General features: G+C 34.5%; 1 protein-coding gene across 3 annotated transcripts in view; it reads left to right on the top strand.

Moving 5' to 3' along the window:
• The window catches only part of col16a1 (collagen, type XVI, alpha 1), a 104,784-nt gene that overhangs the window by 24,117 nt on the left and 62,939 nt on the right, over positions 1-17,728 (top strand). For all 3 annotated transcript variants that reach the window (XM_073821332.1, XM_073821333.1, XM_073821331.1), the window contains exons 7-9: positions 326-406; positions 7,192-7,266; positions 15,518-15,550. In XM_073821332.1, the coding sequence (XP_073677433.1) occupies positions 326-406; positions 7,192-7,266; positions 15,518-15,550 (189 nt within the window). The remainder of the gene's footprint in view (positions 1-325; positions 407-7,191; positions 7,267-15,517; positions 15,551-17,728) is intronic.

Raw genomic sequence — 17,728 nt, 5'->3', positions numbered from 1 at the left:
GGTTTTGCCCTAGGCATCCCTTCTGCCGGGGAATTGTGGCAGGGGCGTGTTTGTGGATGTATGAGAGACAGGAAGACTACGGGCGCTTCTCTTTAGGGCTAATGCTACTGAGTTCTCTCAGCTCGAAAAAGATTAAAATAACCGCCCTTGCTAGGCTAACCGAGCTTCATCCATTACTAATGAATTAGTTCGTTAATCCAACCACTTAGCGAAATGATCATGTAAGTGGTCATATGTAAAGCAGTGGGGGTCCAGCATTTAAAAAGCTCATTTTCTTTGTTCTTGCTCTGCTTTTAATATTCGTTTTCTCTTTATCTTTCTTCAGATTGACGTCCAGCAAGTGATGGTGTACTGTGACCCCACTCTGGCAATCCAGGAGGCCTGCTGTGAGATTCCTGGAGCTCGGGTAATAAAGTCTGAACTGTTGAAAACACTGGAAAATGCTTTTATACATGGTGTTAAAGGGAAATTTCAAACGGGTTTTGTGTAGGGAATTCATTTTTATTAGAGTTTTATCTGAAAAATGGCTTTTTATGCCATTGTATAGAGAGCAGGGTGGCAGTTTAAAGTTTAAAAATGAGATCTACACAACAAAAATGGTACTTAATTTTACAGTGTTAATCGAAAATGAACATAAAGTAAAAAATTGTGTATTTTGGACTCTAAGAAGAAAAAAGAAATCAATTCTGTTATTCTGTAATCTGTTATTTGAAGGGTAGTCTACTAATTGGCCAGTTTCACTGATTTTCAACATTTAATTAGTTTGATAAATCAGTCTGTCATTAATGTCTTTCATTTGTAGCATAAAGGATAAGCAAGGCTCAGTATTAATGGCTATCTGCGTGTCTTGAACAACCACAAATAAAATAAATATAATATATATATATATATATATTTTCCCCAGACATTTTAGGCAATAGTTCACAAAAAATTAAACTATTTGAAATGTTTTTTTTTCTGTAACTAAAATAGAGCTGAAATATTAGATTCAATATTTTAATGTAAACAAAAAAAATGTTTTAAAAAGTTGCAGCTAACTGAAATGTGTTGAAGTTGAAATACTGAAATCACTAAAACATTTCTTAAGCACCCAATCAACATATTCTAATTATTTCTGAAGGACCATGTGACACTGAAGACTAGAGTACAAGTGTTCAAGTACTTCTGATGAAATAAATGTAATCTTGGTGAGTATAATAAAAAACAATTAAGACTTTTTATCTCACAATTGCGTGACACAAACTCACAATTTTGACTTCTTTTCTCAGAATTGCATGACACAAACTCGTAATTCTGTGAAATGGTGTCAGAATTGTGTGATACAAACTCAAATATGATACAAATGATGAGAAATAAAGTTGCAATTCTAAGAAATAAAGTCAGAATTTTTAGAAGTTTATATCTTGCAATTGCAAGTTATTAAGTTAATTGCGTGATATAAACTCACAATTGCGAGAAATAAAATCAGAATTGCGATATAAAAACTCTAGATTCTGACTGTGTTTGTGTCACAATTCTGACTTTTTTCACAATTCTGACTTTTTTCTAACAATTGCGAGACACAAACTCGCAATTCTGACTTTTTTCTCAGAATTGCATGACACAAAACTCACAATTCTGAGAAATGGTGTCAGAATTGCGTAATATAAACTTGCATATGATATAAATTAAGAGAAATAAAGTTGCAGGTATAAAAAATAAGTCAGAATTAAGTTAATTGCGTGATATAAACTCTCGATTGTGACATTGTTTGTGTCACAATTCTGACTTTTTTCTCAGAATTGCATGACGCAAACTCACAATTCTGAGAAATGGTGTCAGAATTGTGTAATATAAACTTGAATATAATATAAATGATGAGAAATAAAGTTGCAGTTATAAAAAATAAGTCCGAATTTTTTTTTAAGTTTATATCTTGCAATTCTGACTTTATAACACAATTGCAAGTTACTAAGTTAATTGCCCGATATAAATTTACAATTGCGAGAAATAAAATCAGAATTGCGATATAAAAACTCTCGATTCTGACTGTGTTTGTGTCACAATTCTGACTTTTTTCACAATTCTGACTTTTTTCACAATTCTGACTTTTTTTCTAACAATTGCGAGACAGAAACTCACAATTCTGACTTTTTTTTTCTCAGAATTGCATGACACAAAACTCAATTCTGAGAAATGGTGTCAGAATTGCGTAATATAAACTTGCATATGATATAAATTAAGAGAAATAAAGTTGCAGGTATAAAAAATAAGTCAGAATTAAGTTAATTGCGTGATATAAACTCTCGATTGTGACATTGTTTGTGCCACAATTCTGACTTTTTTCTCACAATTCTGACTTTTTTCTCAGAATTGCATGACACAAACTCGCAATTCTAAGAAATGGTGTCAGAATTGCATGATATAAACACACATATGATATAAATGATGAGAAATAAAGTTGCAATTCTACTAAATAAAGTCAGAATTTTTAGAAGTTTGTATCTTGCAATTCTGACTTTATAACACAATTGCAAGATATTAAGTTAACTGCGTGATACAGACTTACAATTGTAAGAAATAAAATCTGAATTGCGATAAAAACTCTTAATTCTGACTTTGTTTGTATCACAATTCTGACTGTTTTTTAACAATTGCGTGACAAACTAGCAATTCTGACTTTTTTCTCAGAATTGCATGACACAAACTCTGATAAATGGTGTCAGAATTGTGTGATATAAACTTGAATATGATATAAATGATGAGAAATAAAGTTGCAATTTTAAGTCAAAAAGTCAGAAGTTTATATCTTGCAATTCTGACTTTAGAACACACAATGGCAAGTTATTAAGCTAATTGTGTGATATCACAATTGAGAGAAATAAAATAAGAATTGCAAGATAAAACTGACTTTTTTCTCGCAATTCTGACTTTTTCGCGAGTCGTAATTATGAAATATAAAGACCAGTTTTGAGGGGGAAAAAAGAATGTTCTCACAATTGTGAGGTAAGTCAGAAAAAAAGTCAGAATTGTGAGTTTATCTCTCAAGTTTGTATCCATTGCGATTTCATTGGCAAAAACAGGCTTTCATTCATAAGCGACTTCTTTAAAAAATAAATAAATACATGAACAAATTCAAGACCCCAAACTTTTGAATGGTATTGTATACAAGAATAAATTCAGTTGTCACAGTGGGAAAAAAACAAGAGGGAGAGACAGAGAATAATAATGTGAAGCAGTTTTCAACTGTAACTGTGAAAGTTGAGTCATTTGCAGAGTCAGTTAACAATCTCATGGTCTCATGCATGTAAATCAAACTGATGGCTGTATAGTTCTACTTGTTTGAACCTACCGCAGTCTAAGCTACAAGAATTTTTTTAATGGTGAGTGTTTTTGCAGTATTGTCAAGTAACATTTCACCCAAGCTGATGAAACATCCGCACATGTTTTCAATGATCACAGTGGAGGCAAATCTCATGTTTTGCTGAGGGAACGGATGTGTTCTTTCTGTCAAGAAATCATTGTTGTAGTTGTACTTGATGGATCAAGCTCCAGCAGCGACTCAGCTTCCATCGGGACGGCTGTGGTGGAGAAACAGCACTTGAGTCATCGATGTGGGAGTGCTGCTTTATTTGAGGATTTGGAATTTGGTGCGTTTCTCCTCTCTGAATTGATCAGAGCTTTGGCAGGGCTTGCTGAATCGAAAAGGCTCATAGGAATGCGTCACTTGCAGATAACTTCAGCCTGTATGAAAAGCATACAGCCACCCACAGCCTGGAATAGTAAAGAAGGCAGAGATCAGGGAAATGTCACCTGCGAAACTTATTTGACAAAGGAAGCGCACGTGGGAATAGGTACAGCCAAGTCTGAGCTGCCATTTCGAAATTTGATGCAATTTTGGAGCAGAGAATATGTCACAGCTAACAACTATTAGACATCATTAGTTACGTGCCAGATGGACCATTTTTAGTCTGGAAAGACGATTCTTCCATTTACATGTTAGTTGCCTAATTGTGGGGTAAGGTATGAATAACGTTAAAACCATGTGATTAAAACAACATGGTTGCAATTGTGTGGGTTTGAATGTAAGCCAACAAAGTTCTTTGTGTTCTGTAGTTTTGGGGCGAATGCTCAAAGCTCCCTGTGAGCAGTGTTTAAAATGGAAACAAGGGCAACTATTTCCCCCTTGAATGCATGCGCTCTAACATCACTTTTTAAAAGCAGAGGAGTCAGCGATTACATTTTAAGATGCAGAGGAAAAGATTTCTTGCATCATAGATGTCTTGAAAGATTTATATCAATAGCAGTAGGCGTGCATTAGAAGGATTTTTGTTGTTGTTGTTGTTGTTATTTAAATCAAATCCAGTGTTGTTGTTTTCAACCATTTTATTAATTATTTTTTTTATTGTTATTATATTTGTTTAAGTTTTAAAGTTTTTAAGTTAAAAATGTTCATTTAACATTATACTTCAATTTATTTCAGTTACTGAAAATGTTATTTTAATAGATTAATTTTATTCCAAATCAGTTTGACCATCGGATTTAGTAATTATAAATATTAGATTAAATTCTTTAATGTAAATAAAAAAACAGAAATATGTTGGCAACTAACTGAAATGGGTTTAAGTTGAGATAAAAAAGCCAATTTTAAAACTAAAACTCAAAGGATAGTAAAAAAATAGAGATAAATAGAAATTAGTAGAAAACGGTATAAATTAAATAAAAATGTTTTTTGTTAAAGTTTGATTTTAGTTTCAATTGGTTGGACAGTCGATTGTAGTAATTAAAATAAAGCTGAAATATAAATATTTGATTAAATATTTTAGTGTGAACAAAACATTTAAATGTTGCATTGATAACTACCTGAAATGTGTTTAAGTGGAAATACTAAAATGATTAAACTAAAACTGAAATGATAGTAAATAAAAGCAAAAATAAGTAGAAATAAAATGAATTAAAGTACGGATTTTTTATAGTTTATTTTTAGTTCAAATTGGTTTGACAGTTAGTTTTAGTGATTAAAATTAAGCTGAAATGCTGAAATGAATATAAACATTATATTTAATGCTTAAAGGAGTAGTTCACTTTCAAAACAAAAATTTACAGATAATGTGCTCACCCCTTGCCATCTAAGATGTTTATGTCTTTATTTCTTCAGTCATAAGGAAATTATGTTTTTTGAAGAAAACATTTCAGGATAGAAGTCCATTATATGAAGAGAAATCCTGAAATGTTTTCCACAAAAAACATAATTTCTTTACGACTGAAGAAAGAAAGACATAAACATATTGGATGACAATGGAGTGAGTACATCATCTGTAAATTTTTGTTCTGAAAGTGAACTACTCCTTTAACATAAACTAAAATTAGAAATGTTGCATTGGAAACTAACTGATATGTGTTGAGGTTGAAATACTAAAATTACTAAAACTAAAATGATAGTAAATAAAAAGTAGAAAGCAGTAGAAATAAAATGAATTAAAGTACTAAAAATGTTTTTTAAGAGCTTTATTTTAGTTCAAATCAGTTTGACACTCGGTTTTAGTAATTAAAAAAGCTGAAATAGAAATAGAAATATTAGATTAAATACTTTCAAAAATAAACCAAAACAGAAATGTTGTACTGGCAAATAACTGAAATGTGTTGAAGCTGACATATTAAAATGACTAAAACTAAAACTGAAATGATATTAAATAAATTCAAAAATAAGTAGAAAACAGTAGAAATAAAATTTACTTTAAAGGGTTCATATGATGCAGTTTCTTGTTTTCCTTTGTCTTTGGAGTGTTACAAACTGTTTGTGCATAGTAGGATGTGTAAAGTTGCAAAGCTTAAAGTCTCAAAATCAAATAGATATTTATTATAAAAGTTAAGACTCAGCCACACCTCCCAAAAATGTCTCGTTCAAACACGTCCCCAATTGTCCATGTCACGGTGTGGGTAGATTAGCATAACACCGCCCATATGTATATGGAAAGAAAGAAGGCATAACTTTTACTGGCTTTAGTAGTGTTGCAGCTGCCATGTTGTGGAGACGCAGTGTGTTTCATTGCGAAAGTGAAAGCGAAAGTACATTGTTTGGCCTTCCAAATGAGGACGCAACTAGAAAACAGTTGTTAAGTTATATTAACAACAGTGTACAACGCAAATATTTGAGTTTCAAGGACGACTGTTTACTGAACCTAAGAGAGCAGCTTACAATGCCAGCTGAACACAAAGGGTTAAGGCTATAAAGTGCGGCAATTCCAGTGTTGCAGGGACAGTCTGCGCTTCTGACTGACGGCCTGTAAGTATTCAAACGTGAGTTTTGAGCAGTGTAGAGTAGTGCTTGTTGTTTCTCATTCTACGATCGCAAATGCAGACATGGTGTTATGTTTACACGGCGTGGCACAACATAACATAACGTCTAAAAAGAGTCATTATAATCAGTAGTTATATCCCCACTGGATGCAACAAATGCCTTGTTTATAATGGGTTTTATTGTTTGTCTCGTCACACCGAGAAACGGTATGGTAAGGGGCATAACTTTCTATCACCCGCTTGAGGTATTCAGCCAATCACAACGCACCGGATAGCTGGCCAATCAGAGAACACCTCGGTTTCCATCGACGATGAGTTTTGTAAAAAGCGAAACGTTTCAGAAAAGTGGGGCAGAGAGGAGAAACAATAATGTACAGTATGTGGAAAATATGTTTTTTGAACCTCAAACTGCATAAACAAATTGCATTACAACAAATACAAATGCTCTTCTTAGCAAACATCATATGACCCCTTTAAAAAGTAGTGTGTATGTGTGTTTTGTACTAAAATATCTGTAAACAAGTCAAAAAAAGCTTGCAAATGGATGGGTCCGTTCATTATAGGTCATGGAAATTCAGCTTTTTAGTCAGTGAAAGTCAGGGAAAAGTCAGTGGAAACCCTGAATCAAAGTACTGAAAATGTTTTTAATAGTTAATTTTTTGATCAAATTGGTTGGACAGTCAGTTTTAGTAATTATAATAAAGCTGAAATAGAGATTTTATAAATAAATGTGTTGGCAACTAGCTGAAATGTGTTTAAGTCGAAATACTAAAATGACTAAAACTGAAATGATAGTAAATTAAAGCAGAAGTAAGCAGAAAACAGTAGAAATAAAAGCAACAAAAGTACTGAAAATGTTTTTTTTAATTTTAGTTCAAATCGGTTTGACCTGTGTTCTTTGTGCTTCCGTAGTGCCCACCAGATGCTCCCAAGAGTCGACGAGCCGCAGAGAACCAGGTGGAGTTTGTGCACAATCCCTTCGCTGAGGTAAATTAATTTGACGATTAGAAATCCTCAATCTCTTGCAATTAATTTGTTGAAATGTTGTTATTAAAATACAGTGCGTGAACTCATTCATTTGCAAAAACAACTCTTGAAAATGAACCATTAAAAGTGTCTCTGAAAGGGCATCTAATGAAAAGATCTTACAGAAATTAAGAGAGGGGTTGTTAGTTATTGAATGTGGGATCCTGATCTTGAGAGGGTTTGAAGTGTTTGAAGACACACACGTACTTACTCTCAGTGGGAGCTATTAAAGGGGGCGTAGACAGAAGATGCATCCTCGCGTTCAAAAGCAGCAGGAATGCAATGGAATGGAACATATTGAAGAGGCCTCAAGCAGACCTGTATTTTTTATTCCACACGCTATTTTAAAATATAACGTAGATATACAAGAACCAAAGACATCCATCAAATGCATTTGTGCACATGAACCAACAATTAAAAATGGTGTGCATCTCTCTGAAAGCCCAGAGAGGTAATCTTCCTAAAATAGGTTTGTCAGGCTCTCCAGGTGAATATACTAATGATATATTAATGTGCAGCACCCGCTTGAGTTTTTCATACTTTCATACACTTGAATGGTGCATCCCAGCAGTATTACAGCACATAAATAGATGGCATGATGAGCTGAAGATGTGATCTAGGCTGATAAATATTTCTCAGCCTGAAATATTCAACATAAAATGACACAGTTAGTGGCCATTAAGCATCCCGCTAGCAGGCAGTTGAATGAACTCTTTTGCAGAAACTGGAAATGAATGTAAATTCTTGTGAACAATGCCTAGTGGGCCGTAGAAATGCTGAAATCAAACGTTCTCCGCTTCCGCAGCTCTTTTATTTTTCATACTTGCTCTTTCGCTTCTTGTCTATGCACATTTGTTCCTGCATGTACATGTTGTCCTTCTTGCTCTTGTGGTTTTTCTTTCCAGTTAGTTATTAGTGGTAATTTTGAAAGTCTTTTGAATAGTTGGCCCTAATCTACAGTTAATAAGCTAGGTTCTCAACCCACTTTTTTTTTTTTTTGTGGGTCAATCTTATATATATTAAAATGCAACATTAAATACAATTATTGTTTAAGTTATAGAATATTTTAAAATAATAAAATCTGTATTATATTATATTGTAATTCATGGTTTCTTTCACAAACATATATTTAAAAAAAAACATATTTTTACTTACTTATATTAAAATAAACAAAAAATGCACAGGGAATTTTTATCACAATAAAAATTCATACAATCATTGCTTATATATTATATTATATTATGTTATATTATATTATGTTCATGATTTCTTTCACAAACATAAAAAGTATCATAAAATGTATCATTTTTTAAAGGCTTTGTAAACAAAAAATGCACAGGGAATGTTTTATCACAATAACAATTCATAAAATTAGTGTTTACATATATAATGTTTTAATATTTTAAAATATTTAAATCTGTTTATTTTCATATTATATTATAAATATAATTCATGACTTATTTTACAAATATATATTTTATGAAATACCTATACTATACTACTATATGTTTATTATTATATTATATTATATATTTTATGATTCCTTCACACACATACATTAAAAAACATATTTTTAACATATTAACATTAACATATTTTTTGTGGGTCAATCTTATATTATTATTTTATTTAAGGCTTCGTAAATGAATTTTTATCACTATATACAATTATTGCTTATATATTATATTATATTATATATAATTTAACATTTGTTGTCTTAATATTTAAAAATATTTAAAAATATTTAAATCTGTTTAATGTTATATTACATTATATTTCATATAATTTAACATATCTAAAAATACTTCATTTTTGTGGGCCAATCTTATATTTATATTAAAATGTATCATTTTATTTAAGGCTTTGTAAGCAAAAAATTAACAGGGAATTTTTATCACAAAAAATCATACATTTAGTGTTTACATTATATAATGCCTTAATATTTTATATTTTATATTTATATTTTTTAACATGCTTATTTTTTGTGGGTCAAAATTTATCATTTTATTTAAGGAATAAAATGAATAAAAATGAATGAAAAGGGAATTTTTATCACAAGAAAAAAAATTCATACAATTATTGTTTACATTAAATAATGTAAGTATTTAAATCCATTATATTATATTATATTATTCAACATTTCTTTCACAAAGATATATATAAAAAAATACTTTTTTAAACTTGACAGCAGGCTGTTATTATCAACCTTAATTTTATGGAAAAAGAGAAAATCAGGCATAAATGCCTCATATGTGTTTCATGGAAATAGAAATTTTATGCAGGTTTGGAGTAACATGATAGTTTTCATTTTTGGGTGAAATTTTCCTTTAAAAACAATCCTTCTGCTAGCCAGCCATACACTATAAACAAAACTCTATCAAAGTTGCATGAAGTCAAGCTAAGGTTTACATCAGCAGCTATGAGTAAACAATTTGACTGCTGAAAAATCACATCTTTCTGCATTTCTGTCTCAACCTTCCCCGAGAATAACCTTAAGCCTTTTCCAGATAACGATGACTTCCACTTAAACCAGGTATTTGGATGCTATTTTCCCCTGAAAACACAATTCATCAGCAGTTTCTCATTGCTAACGCAAGCTGTGTGTATATGGGGGGAGTAACTTGTCCTCTGTGGAAAAGAGGATTTGTGATGTTGGTGTGGGCTGCTCTTGTTGTTTCTCCTGGCAGCGGTGAGTCATGATCATTAGCAGGGCTAATAAAAAGCTAGTTGGTGAAGGTACTTCAGCTGGTCTCCAACTGGTCACATATCTTCTAAGTTTGCCACGTGTATTGTTTCATATACACTCACACATGCGACATAATTATATCCAGAGGGCCCTGTATTGGAGCCAAACGCACTCAAAGCAGTTTGTTACGTCTACACATAATCACAAGTACACCAACATGAAGTGTTGCTTCAGCGCATGCTTTGTGTGGATAAATGTCTCAACATGAATCACTCTCTATTCTCTAATGAGAACAGTGGGAGATTTGAGGTGGAAATGATATAAAATGGTTTCGTGGTGTAAATGCTCCCTTAATCCTTGCTGCCATACTGACAGAGGAATTAGCTCCTTTGGTCCACATTAGATGTATCACTTTGTGTGCTTTCATGCCACTTCCTGTCTCAGTGTTTACTCATTCTAGCCCTATGTTAGCAGTGCTAAGAAATTAATGTTTGATCATGCCAGCCAAATTGAGCAATTGTCTAAGTTTAGACAGCATTGCACAATTTATACACCGCAGATGTAATGTTTAAAATGAGTATTATCTTACTTTCAAGCAAACATCTTTACAATGAGATAAATTAGCTTGAGAAGCAAAATGGCATAAGATATTGAAATGTTTATTTTGCTTACCCCCTAGGCACAATATGTAAGATTTTCATTAAAATATCCAAAAGCAACTACAACAGTGTTATATATTTAGCTAAATTGTGTACTTGCATTATCCCAAATGTTTCGAAGAATGTTTAAATCCAGAGAAATAAGCTATTTTAACTAGTGTAACGAATCGTGTCATTGCATTACCACCCTTGATTTTCTGGTTTTATTTTGTAGAAAACATAGAAACACCAATGACACTTTAATATGTTATGCATTTTATTAGACAGGTAACAAACATAGAGTAGCATTATAACAGAAATTTTAACACAATTAAATGTATCTATGATGATAAAACAGCGCTGCTTTTTCCTATATGAGCATTACCGGAAGAAGCGGAAGTGGTTGACTGTGGTATAATAAAAGCTCCTCTGCTTTCGAGCCATGTTTCTTGTTCATCCTTCATTAGCAATTGCACCAGTGTCCTCGTTTCACTTCCACGACTTTCAGCCCCACCCTGCTTCATACCACAGTGACCTTAATAAGTCTGTAATACATTAGCTCATCCATAAACATGATATCTGCATCAGGTGTGTGGATGAAGACAACTTTTGATTCCACACTCAATCACGGCGTCATTAAACTATGCCTTTCTTTCTTTGTTTGTTTTGAATATGCACCCTCTAGGGTTGAAAACGTACATATTATGCCTTTAACACAATGTAATGAATGATTAATAAAAATCACATGGGGTAAGAAAAATGAACTTATTCTGGCATGGACGTGTCAGTGAATGATGGGATATTTTCGTAAATAAAATAATCCTGCCAGAAGAATTGCATTAAAACATATTATGTCTGTATAATCTCAGTGAGTTTTTGAAGGCTTTACGCATGTGCAGTAAGGCAAGTTTAAAATTTTTCTACGTTTCAGTGTGGATGGCAAACTTTTGGAAAATGCTTGGAAATGCTAATGTGGATGGAGAGCGTTTTAAAATGAAATCTCCATTTTCAAATGTACACGGATTAATGTAGACGTAGCCTTTGTTTCTTCAGTAGAACACAAACAAAGATTTTTAACTCAAACCGTTGCAGTCTGTCATTCATATAATTGCGGTGATGTGGTAAAGGTATTTTATTGTAGTATTACCACCCCTTAATCTGAACGTTTCCACCCACAGCTTAGCCGTTTTCTTTTCATAACTGACATCGGTGTACCAGTGCAGACAAACACAGAACACTATTTAGAGTCCCAACCTCAGAGACAAGAATGCAATGTACATATTGATTTATTTACTGTATACTAAGCTGCTACCACACAGATCTAATATAAACATAAAATTTTTCCCCAGCTGTTCACCCTTCACAGACAAAACCAACTGTTTTTGTAGCTCCTGTGTGTTTCTAACGCAAACTTGTGTGTATTTGACCGTTTAAGCGCAATAAGACTTCAAACAGAACTTAGTTTAGTACTCACATGCCATGTGACAGCTGCTTTCTGTGTACAGTCGTGGCCAAAAGTTTTGAGAATTACATAAATATTGGAAATTGGAAAAGTTGCTGCTTAAGTTTTTATAATAGCAATTTGCATATACTCCAGAATGTTATGAAGAGTGATCAGATGAATTGCATAGTCCTTCTTTTCCATGAAAATTAACTTAATCCCAAAATAAAACTTTCCACTGCATTTCATTGCTGTCATTAAAGGACCTGCTGAGATCATTTCAGTAATCGTCTTGTTAACTCAGGTGAGAATGTTGACCAGCACAAAGCTGGAGATCATTATGTCAGGCTGATTGGGTTAGAATGGCAGACTTGACATGTTAAAAGGAGGGTGATGCTTGAAATCATTGTTCTTCCATTGTTAACCATGGTGACCTGCAAAGAAACGCATGCAGCCATCATTGCGTTGCATAAAAATGGCTTCACAGGCAAGGATATTGTGGCTACTAAGATTGCACCTAAATCAACAATTTATAGGATCATCAAGAACTTCAAGGAAAGAGGTTCAATTCTTGTTAAGAAGGCTTCAGGGTGTCCAAGAAAGTCCAGCAAGCGCCAGGATCGTCTCCTAAAGAGGATTCAGCTGTGGGATCGGAGTGCCACCAGTGCAGAGCTTGTTCAGGAATGGCAGCAGGCAGGTGGGAGTGCATCTGCACGCACAGTGAGGCCAAGACTTTTGGAAGAAGGCCTGGTGTCAAGAAGGGCAGCAAAAAAGCCACTTCTCTCCAAAAAAAAAAAAAACATCAGGGAAAGATTGATCTTCTGCAAAAAGTATGCCGAATGGACTGCTGAGGACTGGGGCAAAGTCATATTCTCTGATGAATCCTCTTTCTGATTGTTTGGGGCATCTGGAAAAAGGCTTGTCCGGAGAAGAAAAGGTGAGCGCTACCATCAGTCCTGTGTCATGCCAACAGTAAAGCATCCTGAGACCATTCATGTGTGGGGTTTCTTCTCATCCAAGGGAGTGGGCTCACTCACAGTTTTGCCCAAAAACACAGCCATGAATAAAGAATGGTACCAAAACACCCTCCAACAGCAACTTCTTCCAACAATCCAACAACAGTTTGGTGAAGAACAATGCATTTTCCAGCACGATGGAGCACCGTGCCATAAGGCAAAAGTGATAACTAAGTGGCTCGGGGACCAAAACATTGAAAATTTGGGTCCATGGCCTGGAAACTCCCCAAATCTTAATCCCATTGAGAACTTGTGGTCAATCCTCAAGAGGCGGGTGGACAAACAAAAACCCACTAATTCTGACAAACTCCAAGAAGTGATTATGAAAGAATGGGTTGCTATCAGTCAGGATTTGGCCCAGAAGTCCTGAAAAAGAAGGGCCAACACTGCAAATAGTCTTTGCATAAATGTCATGTAATTGTCGATAAAAGCCTTTGAAACATATGAAGTGCTTGTAATTATATTTCAGTACATCACAGAAACAACTGAAACAAAGATCTAAAAGCAGTTTAGCAGCAGACTTTGTGAAAACCAATATTTGTGTCATTCTCAAAACTTTTGGCCACGACTGTACATGCTTTGGATGTGTGCGCTTAGAAAACACTTTATCAGACTTTTAAACTGAAATGGCTTTAAAATGCATAATTTCAATGCGATAGAAATGATAATCGCAACCAAAAAGATGTTTTGTGGCAGTATGAGCTGTAAAGGCACAGCCCTATTCTAGAAAAAGGGGCGGGGAGCAGCCACTCATTTGCATTTAAGTAGGCATTCACGAAAACAGTGTGTTTCTGCTTCAACTCAAAATAGACGTTTTCAAAATTATAAAATAAATAATCTGTCGGATATTTTGACCTGAAATTTCACAGACTCATTCTGGGGACACCTGAGACTTATATTACATTTTGTAAAAAGGAGTATAATAGGTGACCTATGAACAAACTACCATGTTTTGCTGACATGTAGGTCAGATCATACACAAATTATGGTAATTATGTGTTTGTTAATTTGTGGATTTCTTTTATATACAGTCTTTACCAGACAGTGCCACATCTGTGAGCTCAAGTTCAGAACAGACATATTTCCAGCCCTTTCCTTTATTTATCTGTTGGAGGTACATATGCGCAGAAAAAAAAAAAAAGAATCACACATGCTCCCATGTTTTCCCCTGACCCGGGTTACTGTCTTGTACCGTAGCAGTCTGTGTTTTATGACAAACTGTAATGAGTTCCAGGCTGTGTTAGGCGCTGCTAGCATTAGCCTACTTCTGGATTAACCCCTTCCTCCTACGCATATCCTCAATCCACCCGCATTAAAGTAACTTAAACCAAAGCACAGCATTCTTCCGCCATCACATCTTTTTTCTGTTCAGCTCACCGGCAGGGAGAAATTCATGAGCTGAGAGCTGCATGGTTGCAGCTAAACAAAGTTTCCTGCATTATTCATGCGCTCATTCCACCAGGGTTTTTGGAACAGGTCATCATAATTCTCTTCCATCCCATGCAAGCCTGTAGCTATATGGACAACATGTCCATTTTGTGTTCTCTGTGAAACCCTGTTTTTAATGTTTGCATGCGCTCTTAGCAATTTCTAACCTGGATCTCAGGATATGACTGGAGATTAGGTAACTGAGGCACTTTTCTGTCATACTCTTGTTTTATGATTTCTCCTTGGTTTTTCATGCCTATCCAGTGTGATTAGCCTTCCCGATGCTGTGTTTGCTTTCTCTTCTCGGACATGACTCGAGGATTTACTTTCACATCTGCTCCACAAACACATCTTTTGTTTTTCTGCCTGTCCCTGATGTTCTCTTTCAAATCTTGTCCCTCCTCACTGCACTTCCCCCTCTCCGTTCCTGCCAGCTCTCCTCCCCATTTGCTCTCTTTCAAATAAGCTTCATATTCACTGTTGTTCATACTGATGAAACTCAGCGTAACAATAAAGTGACAATACAAACAAATCTATATAAAGCAAACACTTGAACACGCCAACATCAGATCAGCAGAACTTTGTAAGTAAGCATGAGAACTGAGAGATGGCATTGCTAGACCATATTTGAGAGGTTTCAGCTCTTCTTTCTTACATCCCCCTTAAAAATCTGTGTTGATGTGATCTCTCTTCATGTTTGATGAAAACCACATCTGCAGCAAGATAACTTAATCTAAAGGTTATTGGATTTGTAGCCCATGTTGAAAAAAAAAACAGCATTTGCTGGTTAGGTATGTTTTAAAGCATGGCAACTGGTTTGAGCTGGTTTAAGCTGGTTATGTGCTGGTCTTCTCTTCGCAACCAGCTTAAAACCAGCTCAGGACTAGTTGCCATGCTTTAAAACATACCTAGCATAGGGTCTACTTTTGATTCATTTTGCCTTTAAAGTTTGTAACATTAACATTTCTAATATTGTCCGTTTCTTTGTTTTTATGGTCTACAGGCAATTCTCGGATCCAAGGAACTGGCAGAAAAAGTAAGTTATTTGAATTAAGTCAACAGAGAATCACTTATTTCTATTTGCCATGAACGGCAACAGGCAGTCCCAATTATAAGGCTTCAAACCTGACAAAAAGAATTGTGGCCCCAGCAGATTTCACCCAATTGCTATAGGAATTCAGTTTAATTGGTAAGTAAATTGCTGCGTGCTGAGTTGCGGTGGGAAGAACATTGACACTGACCCTGACAAACTCATGAGATAATTTACTACTTATAGCAGAGCATATTGTGTAATATTACACCACCTGGAATAAGAGGGACTTGCTTTTGCTAGGTAAATGTGCTTCTCTGGCACAATACTAGAATAACGCCCATGTTTCGTGCATAAAACTCTTGTTGTTTGTCACCTTTTCCCCTCTTTGCACCCACTCAACACTCAACTTTTTATGACTCAAAGAAAAAAAGGTATTACCTTCTTTCAAATAAAATGAAAAGGCAGAAAATGCCAGTATTTGTGTGGGATGCGAGTGGAAATTTTTTGGAGCTAAACAATGGGTCAACAGCCAAATTGTTGTGAAGCGGTGTTGTTATTGTTCATTAAAACTGAACTATCAAAAATCATTTCATGATATAGAAACAGATGAAAACACACACAACAACACAAAATTTAGAAATACATAAAGCCTAAATTCTTAAAGTTTTAAGATTGCTACAAAAAAAAGCTAAATAAAAGACAAGCACGAAGGACAATTAGAAAAACTTAAATTAAAAAGAAAGTTGAAAATATAAAAACAGATATATACTTTATATTAAAGGAACACTCCACTTTTTTTGGAAATAGGCTCATTCTCCAACTCCCCCCCGAGTTAATAAGTTGAGTTTTACCGTTTTGAAATCCATTCAGCTGTTCTTCTGTTCTGGCGATATCACTTTTAGCATAGCTTAGCATAGATCATTGAATCCTATTAGACCAATAGCATCACGTTCAAAAATGACTAACAAGTTTCGATATTTATCCTATTTAAAACTTGACTCTTCTGTAGTAATATTGTGTACTAAGACCGGTGGAAATGCAAAGCTTCAATTTTCTAGGCTGATAAGATTAGGAACTACACTCCCATTCCGGCGTAATAGTCAAGGAAGTTTGCTGCGTAATAAGGCTGAAGCAGGAGCAGTAATAACACGCAGCACATGTGCAAATGCTAAACTAGCTGGGAACTCATTTCTGATAATACTCCGCCTGCTTCGGCCATATTACGGCATCAAACTTCCTTGACTATTACGCCGGAATGGAAGTGTAGTTCCTAATCTTATCAGCCTAGAAACTCGCAGCTTTGCATTTCCACCGGTCTTAGTACACGATATAACTACAGAAGAGTCAAGTTTTAAATAGGACAAATATCGAAACTCGTTGGACATTTTTGAACGCGATGCTATTGGTCTCTTAGGATTCAATGATCTATGCCAGGGGTTTTCAAACCTGTCCTGGAGCCTCCCCTGCCCTGCACATTTTGCTTGTCTCTCTCATCTAATACACCTGATTCAAATCATCAGCTCATTAGTAGAGACTGCAAGACCTGAATTGGGTGTGCCTAATAAGGGAGACATACAAAATGTGCAGGGCAGGGGAGGCTCCAGGACAGGTTTGAAAACCCCTGATCTATGCTATGCTAAAAGTGATATCGCCAGAACAGGAGAACGGCTGAATGGATTTCAAAACGGTAAAACTCAACTTATTAACTCGGGGGGAGTTGGACAATGAGCCTATTTCCAAAAAAAGTGGAGTGTTCCTTTAAGAGAAATAATGTTTTGGATTTGCAGCCTAAGACATCTGTGAAGTTCACAAGACCACTCCTTTTTGTCATGAGAATAACCTCACATTTGCTAAATCATTCAAACGTTGATCTTCCTCTGTTTTCTTGAAGCAAAAAATAACAGTTTGAGATTACACTGAGGTGCAGTGGAAGTAAACATGTGAAGCTTACAGTGTTAGAAAAAGTTTTTCAATTAATTTTTCTGTTAAAACTAAAGTTGTTTTCATCTTTTTACAATCATTTTAGAGTTATATTTAGAGTCTATATTGTCATTGCAAAGAAGTTAAAATTGGAACTGCATTTTTCTCACACAAGATTAATGTTAACATGCATATTATTAATGTCTTGTGGCTATACTATGAAAACAGTGAGTATTTTAATGTTTATAGATCGACCCCATT

This window comes from Garra rufa, chromosome 17 (assembly GCF_049309525.1).
Source record: "Garra rufa chromosome 17, GarRuf1.0, whole genome shotgun sequence".
Taxonomy (NCBI): domain Eukaryota; kingdom Metazoa; phylum Chordata; class Actinopteri; order Cypriniformes; family Cyprinidae; genus Garra; species Garra rufa.
The sequence above is the reverse complement of the archived record's forward strand: the minus strand, read 5'-3'. Positions and strand labels throughout refer to the sequence as shown.